The 16,811-nt window shown below is 39.2% G+C and overlaps 1 protein-coding gene across 3 annotated transcripts in view; it reads right to left on the bottom strand.

The window, feature by feature from the left end:
• LRRC8C (leucine rich repeat containing 8 VRAC subunit C) overlaps positions 1-16,811 on the bottom strand; it is a 93,042-nt gene that overhangs the window by 32,221 nt on the left and 44,010 nt on the right. For 2 of the 3 annotated variants that reach the window (XM_058659008.1, XM_012926023.3), the window contains one exon: positions 899-1,040. In XM_058659008.1, the coding sequence (XP_058514991.1) occupies positions 899-1,036 (138 nt within the window). In that variant the 5' untranslated portion in view covers positions 1,037-1,040. Of the gene's footprint in view, positions 1-898; positions 1,041-1,275; positions 1,452-16,811 lie in introns of those variants that run through there. The other variant, XM_058659016.1, reaches the window with a different exon arrangement.

The following is a 16,811-nucleotide window of genomic DNA, read 5'->3' as shown; positions in this document are numbered from 1 at the left end:
TTAATTTGGAATTAAACATTATATAAATATGTTTAAATATGGTTCTTTAAGGAAATATTTTCAAACATAAGTGTAAGAAGTAATGAAAAGCAAATTTCATTTTGGCATTGTAACACCTTCACTTACGGAGAGATACACTCGATTTCACTGTAGAGCCAGCTTAGACAGCAACTCACATCAATGATACTGACATTAAATATCTGACTATAGTCAACTGTAGTTGGGCTCAATGGAATTTTACAAGAATCATACTTGTCACACTAGTAAAGTTTAGTCAATACACGAATACTTTAGAAAGTTTGTGGAAAATGGAATTAAATTGATTTTGCTGAAAAAATTTTAAAGTCAGTCACAATTATATTTATATATATTTTTCTCAATATTTTAAGTTGAGAAGCAGAGAAAGAAAGAGTAAGACAGCGAGCTTCCTTCTTTTGGTTTACTCTTCAATGCCTGCAACAGCTAGAGATGGGCCAGGTTAAAGCTGGGAACTTAATCCAGGTCTTCCATGTTGTTGGCAAGAAAAAAATCACTTGAGCTATCATTGCTGCCTCCTAGAGCCAGAACCAGTTATCAAATCCAAGTACTCCAATATGAGCTATGGGTGTTTTAACCACCGGACTAAGTGACTGAATCTTCTATTAATTTGTGAAGACCCATTTTTGGCCTGCACTTCAAAATTTCCTGCACCATAATAAACTTCTTTTAATTCCATCTTTGAACTTTCTGAAGTGCTCATATATTTTAGACTCCCTGCCATGAGTGCAAACACCATTTATAAACAGAGAAGTACAATTAATATTTACATGGTTAGAGTCACGGAGTACAATTCCTAAGATGTTCCACTGACTTGCTGTCTTCCTGAAGCTCCCATTTTGCAATAGATATGGACACCTACCTGTAACGTACATCCAAACACGCCGATCATCAGCATGGCCACTGAGAGGTAATCGGTAAATACATCCCACCATGGCTTCAGCACCCGGAAGGCAGGCTGCTGCTCAGAGAACTGCCGGAATTCTGTCACCGGAATCATGTTTCTGAGAAAGGAGAGACCACGGATGAATGAATGCATCCACAGCACACCATACACTCAGCGCTGTCACCAGTGTTTGAAATATTGCTTCTGCCCGTCAGAAGCAGAGGCTGAAGTAGTCTGGCAGCTGCCTGGCACACATGTGCTTCTGTGAGCCAGCAAATAAAACCACCAGTTTAGGAAATAAAGAACCTAATGTGGAGCAGGCCAGAGTCTTTACTGAATTAGTACCCACTAACCAGGTTTCCTGTGTGCTCACAGGGACAGAGAGATTATAGCCAAATGGAGACAAAGTCCCACGGACTTCCTGCACTCTTCCCACCCTTAAGCAAGACATGCCAATGTCAGCAAGAGCAGGGCCCACCCTGTGGAAGTGCCCGTGCTGTTTATCATACCATCTCAAGTTATTGCTTTACTTGCTTTGCAAAGTGTTATTTCAGAATACCATTGTGATAACTCTTTAGTCTTTGTTAGTTCCAGGGGAGAGAGAACAAAGTTGCCACATAGCACTTGTATTTTATAAGTAACATTTTAGTAGCCACGGTGGTGGATTAGGAGGACCCTTGTTAGGAGCCACAGACTTACAGGCCTTATACTTGGCCTACCGGACAACCTGTTGCATTGCAAAACCTACCTCCGGCAAGCAGGACCACAGCTAGCAGGACATTGCGGCCAGTCCATCTTATGCAAAGCAAGCGAAACAGAACCTCCACCCTTGTTCCTGTTCAAATAATTAGTTCCTCCCCTGTTTCAATATAGATGATTAGTTCCTTCCCTGTTTCAATATAGATGATTAGTTCCTTCCCTGCTTCAATGAAGATAATCAGTTCCAGGAAGCCCCTCCCCTAGAGGAGGAGGTATATATATGGGGATTAAAATAAAGAGCATGAGGCACTCTTTTCCACCAAGCACCTGTGTCGTGAGTTTCTTGGGCCAGCAGCCCGGTGGGGTAGCAGCTCGGCATTCCCAGTCCACCCTCAGGGTTTGAGCGTCGTGTCCTACAGGTCGGGACAGACCCTATTTTCTCTTGCTCATATTTCATCTCTGTGCTTTTATTTGGGTGTCTTTTCGCTAATTCGTGTACTTCTCATATTTCACTTGATCCCCAAACTCCTGATTTTGTCCTCTGAGAAATCAGTTTGCCACGGCAATGCCTTAACTCCATCTAAATTAGGCCAATTAATGGATAAGATGCAGCTGTTTCTCTAAAAAGTGGGCGTGGACCCTCCTTTCCCACTCCTCACTCCCACTGCTTTTCCACTGACCCAGGACATTATGTTAGTCACTTTGCCACTGAGAAAAAGAAATGTTCTTTCCTTCTTATTCAGAGCAAGGAATACGTGTGGCCATGGAAGGCCCGAAAAGAAACTCCATTCTGTCTTCTAATACCCATTAATCTAATTCTCTATCTCTGGTCCTTGTTATTCAGTCCTCAAGCAAAGGTAGGGAAAGCCTACATTGGATGCTTGTTTTCCACAGTCTTATTTGTTGCCTGGGGCTTGCTTTTCTAATAACCACATGAGAACCAGACCATCAACACTCCCAATAAAATCAACACTCCTTCCTTCCAACCTTGGAAGTTGTTATAATGACGACTTTAAGATTTATTTATTTATTTTTATTGGATTTACAGAGAGAAGGAGCGACAAAAAGATCTTCCATCGGCTGGTTTCATTCCCCAAGTAGCTGCATTGGCCAGAGATGAGCTGATCCAAAACTTGGAGCCAGAAGCTTCTTTCCGGCCTTCCACGCAAGTGCGGAGTCCCAAGGCTTTGGGCTGTCCTTTACTGCTTTCCCAGGCCACAAGCAGGGAGCTGGATGGGAAGTGGAGCAGCTAGGATACAGGCTGGCACCCATATGGGATTCTGGCACATGTAAGAAGAGGACTTTAGCCACTAGGCCATTACACCAGGCCCGAAAAGACTTAGTTAAATACTGACTTGGCTTCTTTGAATTTGTTCTTTAATACAATGTGATTATTCTGGTGAGGCGCTCACTTAGGACCTACCTTAGTGCAGCATTTAAAAGAAAGGACCTATTTTACTGAAACACAACTTGCTTAAACCCCATTCTGTTACTACTATTAGGGTACAAGCTTCCTGAGAGTATTCTCAAAACCAATGTTGCAGTCAAGTTGCACCTGTTAGTTAAATCAGTAAAATTTCAGACTAGTTCCAATTTTGGTTTTTCTGATGCCTTATACCTTTTACGCCTTAAACAACTATTCATGAAGTGAGTGAATGAGCGAATGAATGAACGAGTGCACTGTGGATGCTCATCCAGCTCAGGGCTGGGGACCCTAATCAGCTGCACTGAATGGATAATTAACAAACTTGCTGTGCTATAGACCACATTCTTGCTAGATTTTGTTGCATCTTTCCTAGTAAGCTTCTTTACACCCTAAGAGAAACTGGGCTTTTGCATTCAAGTGAGGGAAGAGTTCAGGAATAAACTGCATCAGTATAGATTAGTGGTATTCAAATTTCTTGGTTTCAGAGTACCTTTTATGCTCTAAAACATAATGAGTGAACTCTAAATCTTTATATTATTTATACTCATAGATATTTACCATATTAGAAATTAAAGGCAAGAAATGTGGGATTGGGCATTTGGTGTGATGGTTACATCTGCATCCTAGGAAGACCTGGGTTTGACTCATGCCTGCTCTCAATTGCAGCTTCTTGCTAATGTGCCTGGTTTGGCAGCAGCAGATGACTGAGGTACTCGGGCCCCTGTCACTCATGAGGGAGACCAAGATAGACCTCCTGGCCATGGCTTTGTTCTTGCCCAAGCCTGGCTTTTGAAACCATTTAGGGGATGAAACAGCAGGTGGAAATTTGCTGTTTCTTCCTGTTTCTCTGCTTTTGAAGTAAATTTTAAAAGTGCATAATATTATTTTTAAAAATCTTCCAAAACAAAAAATTCAGAGAATAATGGCATTGTCTTGTATTTTCGCCAATCTCTCTAATGCCTGGCTTAATACAGAAGGCAACTGGATGTTCATATCCACTTCTGCACTCAATCTATTGTGATACTGGTTTGTTGAAGTGTATGAATCACACATGGTCTCATAAAGATACAAGGCTGAAAAGCAGAGTATCTCAACAGCCTTTGCATAACACTGCGGATATTCATCTTGAGACCACACCAGCATTTGATTAGGTTAGGTGCACCATGGAAACTGGAAACTATATTAAGGAACTTTCCAAAGTCTTCATATTAAAACTCATTAATCTTGTTTTTTGCATCACTTTCACCCACATGTGATATTGTTTGGAAAATACTAGATCACTGACTTTTATGGATCTTCCAAACCCTGCTTACAAATATCAATATGAAGTGAAAAACCTCACAATCATTGATGTTGCAGCCATTACCATTAGAACAACTTTTAAGTATGTCAAGCTTACCATGTAGATACAGGTTTTCTAGAATTCTAATTGTACTTCAATGTTTGAATTTTATCATAGTAAGTATTATTAGTTCTCTTCCAAGTTTGGGATAACTTCATTCATTTTAAAAACATAACATCCACAATTCAAGTCTGGATAGTTGAGTGAATAGAAGTGGTGTGATGATAGAGTAGTTAATTCTACCTTCAACTTAACCACACGAGGGCTTTCCTTGAGACAACCACTAAACAACGCTCTGGAATGAACCAGAAGTACTTTTTGTGCCCTTCCCATTTAATCACAAAGTATTAATGAAACATGTAGTCAAGAAATAAGAGGTATTAAACTAATACTTTTAACAAAATATTTTTGATAGCAGTTTTAATTTACTGGTATACACATTATATTACTTACACTATGGTTATAGGGTTAATAGGTCTGTAAAATAAAGAGTTCAACAAACAGTAAAAAATAGTTCAGCAGAAACAAGGGCAGGCGCTATTAATAAGAAATGAAAAGATGTTCAACCTCATTCATATAAATCTTAAAATAGTAGCAAAATAATTAAAACTATAGTGGCATGTGATTCTTATCAGTTTATTTGACAACTAATATTTTTTACTTAGCCAACAAGGACACTAAGTGATGCTGTGTTTATTTCTGTTCTGTTCAGTTACATGAACCCTGAAGACCCAACTTCTCCAGCACAGTCTGGTGCCTCCACCTTGATTTATGCGAATGCCCCTCACCCACCCTCACTTAAAAAGGCAAGAAACATCTTTGCACACTCCAATTGTTGGGTTTGTGGGACACCTTAAAATGTTTGGGGTGCACTCTGAAAACCACTGAGGCCAACGGCCACAGGCGCTTTGTTTTAACTTCTGGCTCTCCTGGTAAAAGCAAAGATCTAAGCACTCCTGGCAGGTGCGAATCTCTGTGTCTTTAGCTGAGCTACCTCCATGACATCAAGCTTCTAACACGGGAAATAAAGACAAACTGGAAGATCGAAGAAACCTCAGTGCTGCGTTGCACTTTAACGTTAGTACAGCCTACTTGGGATGGATTCCAAGCCTTGTTAGAGAGCAGCTGGTCAAGATGATGTAGCCTTTTGGTGTTGTCACGCAGGTCTGAACTTAAAGTCCTTTGGGTAAATATGTGTATTGCTTATACATATCCATTTATAGGTAATGCACACTACACACAAGTGTAAATGTACAGAAGTATAATACACATACTTTATAGTTCCAACATATTCATAAAGCTCCAAGCTGATATTTCAGATAGTATTAATTCATGTTCTCTATACAAAAAGGAGAGCAGGAAGAAACTTAAAAACAAAACCACAAACTCCAAAGTGAAAGAGAAAGCAGTGAACCTGTTGCTTTCTTAACTGAAAAAAACCTTTTTTTTTGTAATTTTCTTTTAGTAACTTTCAACACCTCTAAAAAGTCATGTACTCCAGTGACAACTACGCTTGATTTCTCTTTCCTTATCACTGCTGCTTCCAAATGATTTATAACTATTTCAGAGTTACCACTTTAAACTAAGAAAGGGGATCCATTTATGAAGAAACTGCTGAGTTTAACAGAGGACAGAATCAACCAGCAGAATTTTATTTCTATTTACACATTTTTCTATTTTAGAAGGGTGATAATTTTGACATCTTTTCAACCACAATTCTGAACTTTTGTTTCTATAACTAGTAATATCTTTTAAAATATGGAATTTCAAATCACATCAAGAGATTCTGGTAATCTAATTTTAAAATATAAACTTAATATGAGAGTAATTATAAAGTTTCTGGAAATGGAGTGAAAAGGTAAGCTTCATTGGGTGAATAATTTTTGAAATCATGCATATGAGGGGGTTTTAGAAAAATCACAGATAATGCATATTACTAAAAAAATTCACAGATTTCAACATTTTTGTGCCAAATAAACTCATCACTTAATTTCATTTTCCATAAACTTTTGAAGTGTTCACATCATCACTACTTCTGCTGTCTTTTGCAGAAACCCATATGAATTTCCATTTTTCAAGAGCTTACTACAGTGAACAACTTAATGGGGTCCGGCGGTGTGGCCTAGCGGATAAAGTCCTCGCCTTGAAAGCCCCGGGATCCCATATGGGCGCCGGATCTAATACCGGCAGCTCCACTTCCCATCCAGCTCCCTGCTTGTGGCCTGGGAAAGCAGTCGAGGACGGCCCAATGCATTGGGACCCTGCACCTGCGTGGGAGACCCGGAAGAGGTTCCTGGTTCCCGGCTTCGGATCGGCGCGCACCGGCCGTTGCGGTTCACTTGGGGAGTGAATCATCGGACGGAAGATCTTCCTCTCTGTCTCTCCTCCTCTGTGTATATCTGGCTGTAATAAAATGAATAAATCTTTAAATAAATAAATAAATAAATCTTTAAAGAAAACCATCTTAATGGTTTCATATTTCAGACAATTTTGCTTTTCAATTATATCATCTAATATCTAATCCTTTGATAAAGAATATCGGTAAAATTGGGTGCAAATAATTTTGTTGTTTTTTGATTTTCACTTTTTCTTTTTTAAAAATATTTTATTTTTATTGGAAAGTCAGATATACAGAGAAGGGGAGAACAGAAAGGAAGATCTTCTGTGAATGATTCACTACCCAAGTGGCCACAACAGCCAGAGCTGAGCTGATCCGGAGCCAAGAGCCAGGAGCTTCTTCCAGGTCTCCCAAGCCAAGTTCAGGGTTCCAAGATATTGGGCCATCCTTAACTGTCTTCCCATGCCACAAGCAGGGAGCGGGAAGCGAAGCAGGGCTGTCGGGAGTAGAACCAGCGTCCATATGGGATCCCAGGGTGTGCAAGATGAGGACTTCAGTTGCTAGGCTACCTCATCCGGCCCAATTCTTTCAATTTTAATATTCTTTCTAAAACACATAACTCTACCTCTCCCTAGGATAACTTTAGTACCTTTAATTATAACTAATTAGATAGAATGCTTTCTCTTCTGCTCCTTAACTGATAATATAAAGAATATTTATACAATTCTTTGTTTCCTAATGCTAGTATCCTATGGCTTTCAGATGGGCAAAGCCAGCATTTGTTCTGTACGCCACTGTTCTGGGAAAGGTTTTCTTATTCAGAGAACACCATTATACATCACTGAAGGAAACAATGGCTAATTCCAAATGATACTAGTCATTTTTTTTATTAATTATTTTGCATTATGTCACAGTTTCATAGGCTCTGGGAATCCCCCTCCCCCTCCCCCACCCCTTCCCCCTGGTGGATTCCTCCACCTTGATGCAGCATTACAGTTCAAATTCAATCAAGATTCTTTCCTTGCAAACATATACCAAGCATGGAGTCCAGCTACTTATTGTCCAGATGGGTTGAACAGTTTCTTGGGGAGACCATTTCTGGTCTGAAGTTAGAGCTGGTATAATATCATCACAGTCAAATAAGAGTCCCAATATAACATTAACAGCAATTTGCAATATTATGGAATTGACATGGTTTTGTGTAACCAGATACTAGTCATTTTTCAAGCAACTTGCTAAGTGGTTCCCTCACAAAATGAATATAAATAATTCAGTAATTCCTGATCACATGAAAAATGAATTCAACCAGGAAACTCATATGCATTGCTCATCTATGCTGCTAAATTCAATGGTTACTTCTCATTTGCCATCAGATTTGATCTATCAGCAGCATATGACATGGTTTGAGTACTCCTGAGCTAAATTCTGTAACACTGTACAGCTGTGGTTTTGCTTCCACTTCCATGGCTATTACTTCTTTTTTTTTAATTATTTATTATTTTTACTTCATTAATTACATTGTATTATGTGACACAGTTACATAGGTACTTGGGTTCTCCCCACCCCTCCCCAAAACCTCCCACCATGGTGGATTCCTCCACCTTGTTGCATAACCACAGCTCAAGTTCAGTTGAGATTCCCCCATTGCAAGCGTATACCAAACATAGAGTCTAGCATCTTATTGTCCAGTCAAGTTCAACGGCTTCTTAGGTATACCCTCTCTGGTCTGAAGACAGAGCCAGCAGAGTATCATCCCCGTCAATTGAAAGCTCCAACATACCATCAGCAAAAATTTACATCATTATGGAATTAATTGACATAGTAATGAGTAACCAATATGTTAAAAGTAAATGCGAGTTCCCAGCCACCTTCTGTGACCACCTCACCTACACTTCAATTTTAGTTTATACACAACATATAACATTCATAACATAACATGTTATACATAACATCATATCATCTTAAATTAAGGCAAACATGTGGTATTTAACCTTTTGGGATTGGCTCATTTCCCTTAGCATTATGGTTTCCAGTTTGGCCCATTTGGCCACAAAGAACTGCATTTTGTTTTTTTTAATAGCTGAGTAGTATTCCATGGAGTAGATGAACCATAGCTTTCTTATCCAATCCTCTGTTGATGGGCATAAGGCCTCTCCAGAGTGAGAAACATGGAGAATGAGGGCAAGTAACAAAGGCATCTAAGAAGTAATAGCCATGGTTGCTTCCATGTTTTTGCAATTACGGAAGCAACCATGGCTATTACTTCTTACATGCCTTTGTTAACTTGCCCTCATTCTCCATGTTTCTCACTCTGGAGAGGCCTAGTGTTTACTTAGCCTTCAGGCCTCTTCTCTTTCCTAACAAGTTCACTGCTCTGGGGATTGTAGCTGATACTCAGTGTTTTCAACACCATTCATACTGCATGCTTTACACACTTCTGTTTCCACCAAGACTCACAGACCCAACTAATGACAAGACATCTCTATTTAAATAACCACATGACACATGTGTCCCAGATCTCCTCCCATCCCTCTTTCCACTCCCCACCCCCAATAAAGTCCTGCTCCAGGCAGAGCTTTCAGCTTTCACATATCTGGAAATGGTATCTGGATCTCTATGGTTGTCTCAGCAAAAACCTTAGACTCATCCTTGATCCTTCTCTATCTTTTACATCTGTTCCCAGTCTGATCTGTGTTTATGTCTTCTGATGTACTGCTTCTCACTTTTCAAAAGACTAAATTTCATAAAGGCAGGGCTTTATTTTTAGTTCTGTTTTGTTCACTAATACATTGCAAACATCTAGAAAACAAGACTTTGCTTATATTAGACAATTAACAGTTGATGAATTAATTAGTGAATATGTAGTAATCTCAGTGGAGAAAGTGGGCACAGTTGCCTTACACTTTGAAAATACTAACAGCAAAAGCAAAATGTCCAGACATGAGCACAGCTAGGGTGAGAATGGACAATGGAAGAATGGGAGTGTCATGATATTAAATTTGCAGCTTCCAGCTTAGAGGTTAAGATTCCAATTAGGATATCTACAACCCACATCAGAGTACCTCTGTTGAATTCCCAGCTCTAACTCTGGATCCCATCTTTCTGTCAATGTAGAACTGGGAAGCAGTGGCAATGGCTTCAGTTCAGTTCCTGCCACCAACATAGATGCCTGGATTGAGTTCAGATTGGCTATCCTTCAACCCCCACCACTGCAGGCATTTAAGGAGTGAATTAATAGACGGATATTCTCTCTTTCCAAGGTGGGGGGTGGGGCTAGGAAAGGGGAGGGAGGGCTGGCACAATGGCCTAGTGGCTAAATACTTGCATTGCATCCACTGGGATCCTATATGGGTGCTGATTCATGTCGCAGCTGCTCCACTTTCCATCCAGCTCTCTGCTTGTGGCCTGTGGAAGCAGTAGAGCATGGCCCAAGGCTTTGGAACCCTGAACCCATGTGGGAGACCCAGAAGTTATTCCTGGTTCCTGGCTTTGGATCGGCTCAGCTCTGCCCATTGTGGCTACTTTGGGAGTGAACCTGCAGATGGAAGATCTTTCTCTGTATCTCCTTCTCTCTGTATATTTGCCTTTCAAATTTAAAAACTAAAATTATAAATCTTTTTAAAAATAAAATCTTTTTAATAAAAATAAATCTTCTTAAAAATTAAATTTATAACTTCTTAGCTGTTCCCAAAGACTCTACAAATCAAACAAAGTCATTAGGATATGTTTATAAATCAGTTTAAAACAAACTGCTTTTCTAGAACAGCATGAAGGATGGAAATGAAAAGGAGAAGAAAGCCAGTCCTCTAGTTACATACCAACATGTCACTTCTCGTTACATACCAATACGTCCTTCTTCCTTGGGAGGACCTGATTCTGGATACTATCTCACTGTACAGTTTTAAGATACTTAATAAAGTATTTCCAGGAAAATTCACAAAAGAAAGGCATAATTACATAAAAATGTAATTATACCTAAAAATTCATGCAAAATAGAATTAATAAGACATTTTGGTGCAAAAATTTCTGAAACCATATTTTTTAATAATACGTATTTTCCTTGTAGACTGCTTTTATGACTGAAGTTCAAAATCTTTGCACCAAAATAAACTTATCTTTGAATTACATATTCCATAATTTTATAAGTACTCTTACATGGATTTGCAGAAATATAGTTCACTATGAGAGAAAATTATAAATGAGTTATTAAATTTTGGACTTGAATGAAAACAAATAAATAATACAGTCCATACCCTCATTTTATGACTGAAAGCTTGAGCCAAGAAGGATGAGGCTTCTTGTCTAAGAAATACAGCTGGAGATAAATTTTGACTTCCAAACGAATCTTTTTCTTCCCTGTAAAGCTCTTTGCTAATAATACCTGATGCTCATTGGAACTTAAAAATGTAAAATATACCAAGAAACAGGCAGTTTAAACAGATCTTCTCTTCCATTCAACTATCTTTCCATTTATTTGAAAATGAAAAACAATGGAAAGCCGATCATTTAAATTATTCTTCAGCTCTGCTGCCCTTGCAGGCTCATAAAAGGAACAAACTTCTGACTCAAAAGAACCTTAGGAGGCAAGTGAACTTGCAATTCACTGGATACTTTTGTGTTATTCTCTTCTTGGAATTTCCACTATGTATCAGTGAGTGACCCAACTACAGTATTTGGGAAAATCTTCAAATTGAGTTCATTTTGCTTTTCTAAGCAGGTAGAGGTATTGGGGAATAAATATTCCTTCCACCCATTAATTCTAGCTTTCTCTCAATAGGTGGAGAGATTATTCTTCTCACTAACCATGCTCCCCAGCTATTTAAAGGAAGATCCCTTTAATCATGAGTACTGCACATCACAGATCTCAAGGCCTTGACTTTCCATGATGATATCCACAGTTATCTTTGTCACAGCCATAGGCCATGGAACTCACTAGAAGTTTGTCACATATTATGGTGTGTGGCTTGTGTTTGTTTCTTGCAAAGCATGATCCACTCTCATTCACTCATGTACTTGCTATAATTACAGAGTAAACTTTATAACAGGCCCCGTGCTAGCTGCCGAATGAATAGAAGTGAATGAAGCATAGAAGACCCACACACCTTGCCCATATGCACTTGTGGAAGAATGTTCACTGAGGACACTTCTCGGAGAGGAGGAATTAAAACTGCTCTTTTTGTAATTGGGACAGATTACTGCTTCCGGTGGCAATGCTGTATTTAAATGTGACATGTTTACTTCATTGAGGATAAAAATTTTATCTCTGTATTTTACACATAATAGCACAATTTTGCAAGAGGTTCCAAACATATATTTGTCAAATTGAAAAAGAATTTATACACACTACACAAAGAAAGCCAACAAAGTATTTTGCAGTAAAGACTTCACACAACACTACTATGCTATTATTCCCTTTTGTAAGACTTGACATAGCAATAAATGAGTACTATTAACCACAGAACTCCACACTGTAAATGATGATTATTTAAGAGATATACACTATTGAACACTTGGGATGAGGAACAGATTCAGGAATTATTTATAATTTCAAAGTTCAGCAGCACTAACTTTTAATGCACAATGTTCTGTCACTAGGGCTAAAGAGGTTGTTATTGATTGACAATATCTTCTCAGGTTTCACTTTTTACCCAATGGAGTGACCATATAGTGCTCTGCGTCCCTTGTCAGGACATGGCCTTATAAAGAAAAAGTGACAGAGAGAAGATTGGAACATAAACATCCTATTACACTATAATGCTTGGAAATACTACATTTCTAACTCTTGCTAGGATCTTAAAAGAAGGCTTTCATTTTCTTGGGACTTTTGTCAAAAAGCCTCAGTTACACCTGTATGTCACTCAAGTCACAATAATAATTCTGTGCTTACTTGGCTAAGTACAATTAAATTCAGCAATTCTTTTTTGAAGTGAGACTAAGCTGTCATCGAATGGTTTTAGACAGCTGACCATGAGGGACTATTTGTCAGACATTTGTCATCCCATTCCTCTTCTCCGTTTTGTAGGATACACCTCGGGTCTCTCAGAAATGGCTCTACTCTCTGCAGCCCGCTGGATTCCTGTGCATTCAATTTCTTTTGCTATTTCCCTTAAACCAGGAAGCAAGGTATACATACTCTTTACCTCTGCCCCCGCAAATCGGGATTCCAAATCCTTGCAATGGGTGCACATCTTCCCTCAGACTCTCAAAGTCACTGACCGCACTTCAGACAAGACTGTCTTGATGTTCAACGACAAAGTTTGGGATTCAGTTGAGTAAATCCTTAACGACTGCTCTGAAGATCATTTATCTCCTCTCTTGATGGATAGGAGGCAGATTTATCTCCAATTCAATTTTGCAACTCATGTAAGGAAGGCACAAGAGTTCTAAGCGGGAGAGACACAGTGAACACACTGTACAAGCCAGAAAACGTAGACAAAACAGTGCTGGTTAAGCGAGAGAATTGGAATGCTGCATTCCTCTGATCAAGACAGCCAGGAGAGGAAGGATTTGAACACGTGCAGATCCTGCCCTCAGGAGCAGCAACACTAATTTCTGATGTTTTGAATAACCTGAAAAGGCAAGGGATCATTCTTTCTTTCATTTTTTTCCCTCCAGGGCCTAAAATGCCCAGTGAACTGCTGAGCTAAATTCTTAATGATTCGATAAGGAGGAATATGCTTTTCTGTTGTGATAGATGTCTGAGAAAAACAACTGAAAAATACCTAGACCATTGCCAAATATATTTTTAAAAATGACTGAAAGACCTAGAAAAAAGATACAGAAGCCTACCAATATATCAGATCACATGGTGGCATCCAAAGTCAATTTTAGAATGGATTTTGTTCAGTAACTTCATCATTAATATGAAAAGGTGAATGGAGAGTAACTGGAAGCAGCAAAAGTGCTGTAAAGGTGTTAATTTGGTATTGTTAAAAATACTAATCACAAACAATAAAAACTTGCATTGAAAGATCACAGGAATTCAATTAAAACCTGAGGTATAGTAAAAACAAGTAAGGCAGCAACAAGGGAAAAAGGCAAATACCTCAAAGATGGACCTTGGGAAGCTCTAAGGAGGAATTCATAATGAAATAGATGATCTTTGGGGTGGTGGAAAATAGGCTTGGGGCCAAGGGAACTGGCTTAGGGATAAGGTTTATGGAACAACTGTGGGGATGTTTGTTTTTATTTGTTCTGTTCTTTTGAGATGACCCAAGTTAACATAGGCCAATGTCTCAGGGAATCTAAGAAATAGTTACAGGGACATAAATTAAAACCGTTTCTGAAACAACAACAACAACAACAGAGGGTCCATTTATCAAGGAAATGGAAATATAAGTTGGTTCATTTTATTCAATGCCCTTGGCTACAGACAAGGTCAGTCTTGGTATTCTTGTGGGAAAGAAGAATTTGTGGAAATGGGGTGGAGAAAGCCTTCGGATCTGATTCATCCTTGGTCTTTCCCTTTTGGGAGGCTGGGGGCGGAAGAGATCTTAACTGGAGTCGGTTACTCGTGGAGTACAAAGATTCTCAAGGACACACACATTATCTTGAAAAACCTTGTACCCCTAGTTCCTACCACCATGGCTGGTACTTTTACCTTTATTCCTTTCCTTACAGCTACCAAAACAGTTTTTATCAACAATGTGTTGGACTTACTGATAAAACAATGAGTAGGAAACATACAACCTTTTTATGAATTTTTCATTATAGCAGACAGATAGTAAACAATTATATACAACCAAAGACAAGTTTTAGATACTTGTATCTAGGGATGCCTGAGCTCCTGGAGGCTTAGGAAATGATGGTCACACAGAAATGGGAAGTGAACTTAGTAACTGAGCAAGGGTAGAGATGGAAGCCAGGACCAGGAGACACTTCAAAATGAAAGGTCTGCAGTGAGATCAATTTTCTTCTCTCTTAGATGTTTCATTTTGATCTCCAGAAGTCATTATAAATCTTCTGCTTCTGTTTATTTTGAAGGAGGTTGTAAACTGACATTTTGTGTTTCTAGAGACACAAGCTGGAAATAAACCAAGCTGGTTGACTCCCTCAGATAAGGCAGGCAACAAATTACAGGTTCTTTGGAAAAAAACCCCCAAAATTACTAAGACTCACTCACCTTGGGTCTCTTTCCAAGGTGTGCATGAAAACCTAGGGCCCAGAATGATGGCCTAGTGGCTAAATCCTTGCCTTGCATGTGCCCTGGCATCCCATATGGGCACTGGTTCACATCCCAGCTGCTCCACTTCCCATCTAGCTCCCTGCTTATGGTCTGGGAAGCAGTGGAGGATGGCCCCAAGCCTTGGGACCCCTGTCCCCACATGGAAGACCCAGAGGAGGCTCCTCACTCCTGGCTTCAGCTTGACTCAGCTCAGCTCAGCTCTGGCCATTATGGCCACTTGGGTAGTGAACCAGCAGATGAAGATCTTTCTGTCTCTACTTCTCTCTGTAGATCTGCCTTTCCAATAAAAATAAATAAATCTTAAAGAAAATGTACCCAAAGCAGCCTTTTTTTTAATGGAAACAGGCAGAGCTTAGCAGCTTCACCTTTATTTGGAGCTTAAGTAAGGCTATGTACATGCTCCAAAACATGTAAATTGACTCTGACCTATACTGGGTTACCCTCTACCTGATGCCTCTCAACTCTTATTCAACATAAAAATCAATTCACTATAAAATGCCAGAAAGCTCTGGATTCACAGTCCATATTTGGTAACAAGTTCACAAAATTCTCATCACAAAGAGTAATCATTGCTTTTGTTTCTCATTGGCCAGTCATCACTCATAAGGACACTGTTCAGCAATTTCCTGAGACTCAACACAGCGGCAAAAAGGATGCTCAAAGAATGCTTTTCTCCCTGCACCCGTCCATACTCGAGCCAGCCTGTGCTGGAGTCATGTTCCTTCAAATCCGCCTGCAATTCCTTTTCAGAGACCAACTTCTGAAACACACACAACAAAGTCAGCCTTTGGTAGGACAGTCTCCTTTGGTCTGGATTTTACTTTTTTTTTTCTTCTATTTCTTTGATATGCCCTTTGACCTTCCCTTTCTTCTGTCCCCCTTCTCTTTACTTTTCCTTCCTTCTGCTCTAAACCAATGTTTCTTAATCTCTTCATTCCTCACGATGGAGTGTCAAGCACTGGGCATAACAACTGAACAAGAACCCTAATACAGCATGTGTGGAACAGATCTATAAGCAAGGAAACAAATAAACAAAAAAAAAAAGGTGTTATTCCTTTTCCTTGCTCATCAGCTCTTTATACTGACTCAAATCTAATGGGTGTGTGCAAGTCAGACTGTGTTGGGAAAGGTTCATTCCAGCTAGGCAACTCACGGTGGTTCACCAAGATACCCACTACAGAAGGACAGGGTGTAAAACCAAGCATGAGATTGCCCTGGGATGAAGAATGGAAAATGAAACAAAAAGGCATCTTAGTTTTCACAATCTGAATTTAGAAATGGAACAGATCCAGATTTTTTTTTCTTGGTAGTCTATACAAACTGCTGCAATTTGCTATCAAAACCTAAGAGCCAAACAGCACTGGATAAGAGGGACCCGAAAAGGGTTTTGTATATTCTATATTTCCTGTATTATTTATTATGCTGATATTTTTTCAATGAGAAGGTTCACACTCTTTTTCTAGTCATTAGGGGGATCTGTAATATCCTCAAATATTAAGCACTACCCCAGAAATGCATTAGGAGGATAAAAAAGAAAAGCAGAATACCTATGTAAGCAAAGTAGGTTAAAAAAAAAATTAAACTAGGAGAAAAACTGTAAGAACATAAATGAGTCAGCATGGGGGTAAAATAGACTTAAGGGCATCAACTTCAAAGAGAAAAATGAAATAATTTAGGTTGCCCTAGTAACACCAAGATAAAATGTGGAAATGAAAATGCCAGGTTTAACATTAAAAAAGCCTTCTTCAGCAGTAAGGTCTCTCACAGAAGCAGCTTTACCATAGCAACATGCAAAAAACCATGTAAACAGATTAAATTGAGAAAACATCCAAGGGAGTGGAGGCATGGCAATAAGGATTAAGCTGATCTAATAAATAGTCTGCATCATTCTTTTCTTCC

This window comes from Ochotona princeps, chromosome 2 (assembly GCF_030435755.1).
Source record: "Ochotona princeps isolate mOchPri1 chromosome 2, mOchPri1.hap1, whole genome shotgun sequence".
Lineage (NCBI taxonomy): Eukaryota > Metazoa > Chordata > Mammalia > Lagomorpha > Ochotonidae > Ochotona > Ochotona princeps.
Note: the sequence above shows the minus strand (reverse complement) of the source record. Positions and strands in the feature narration are given on the sequence as shown.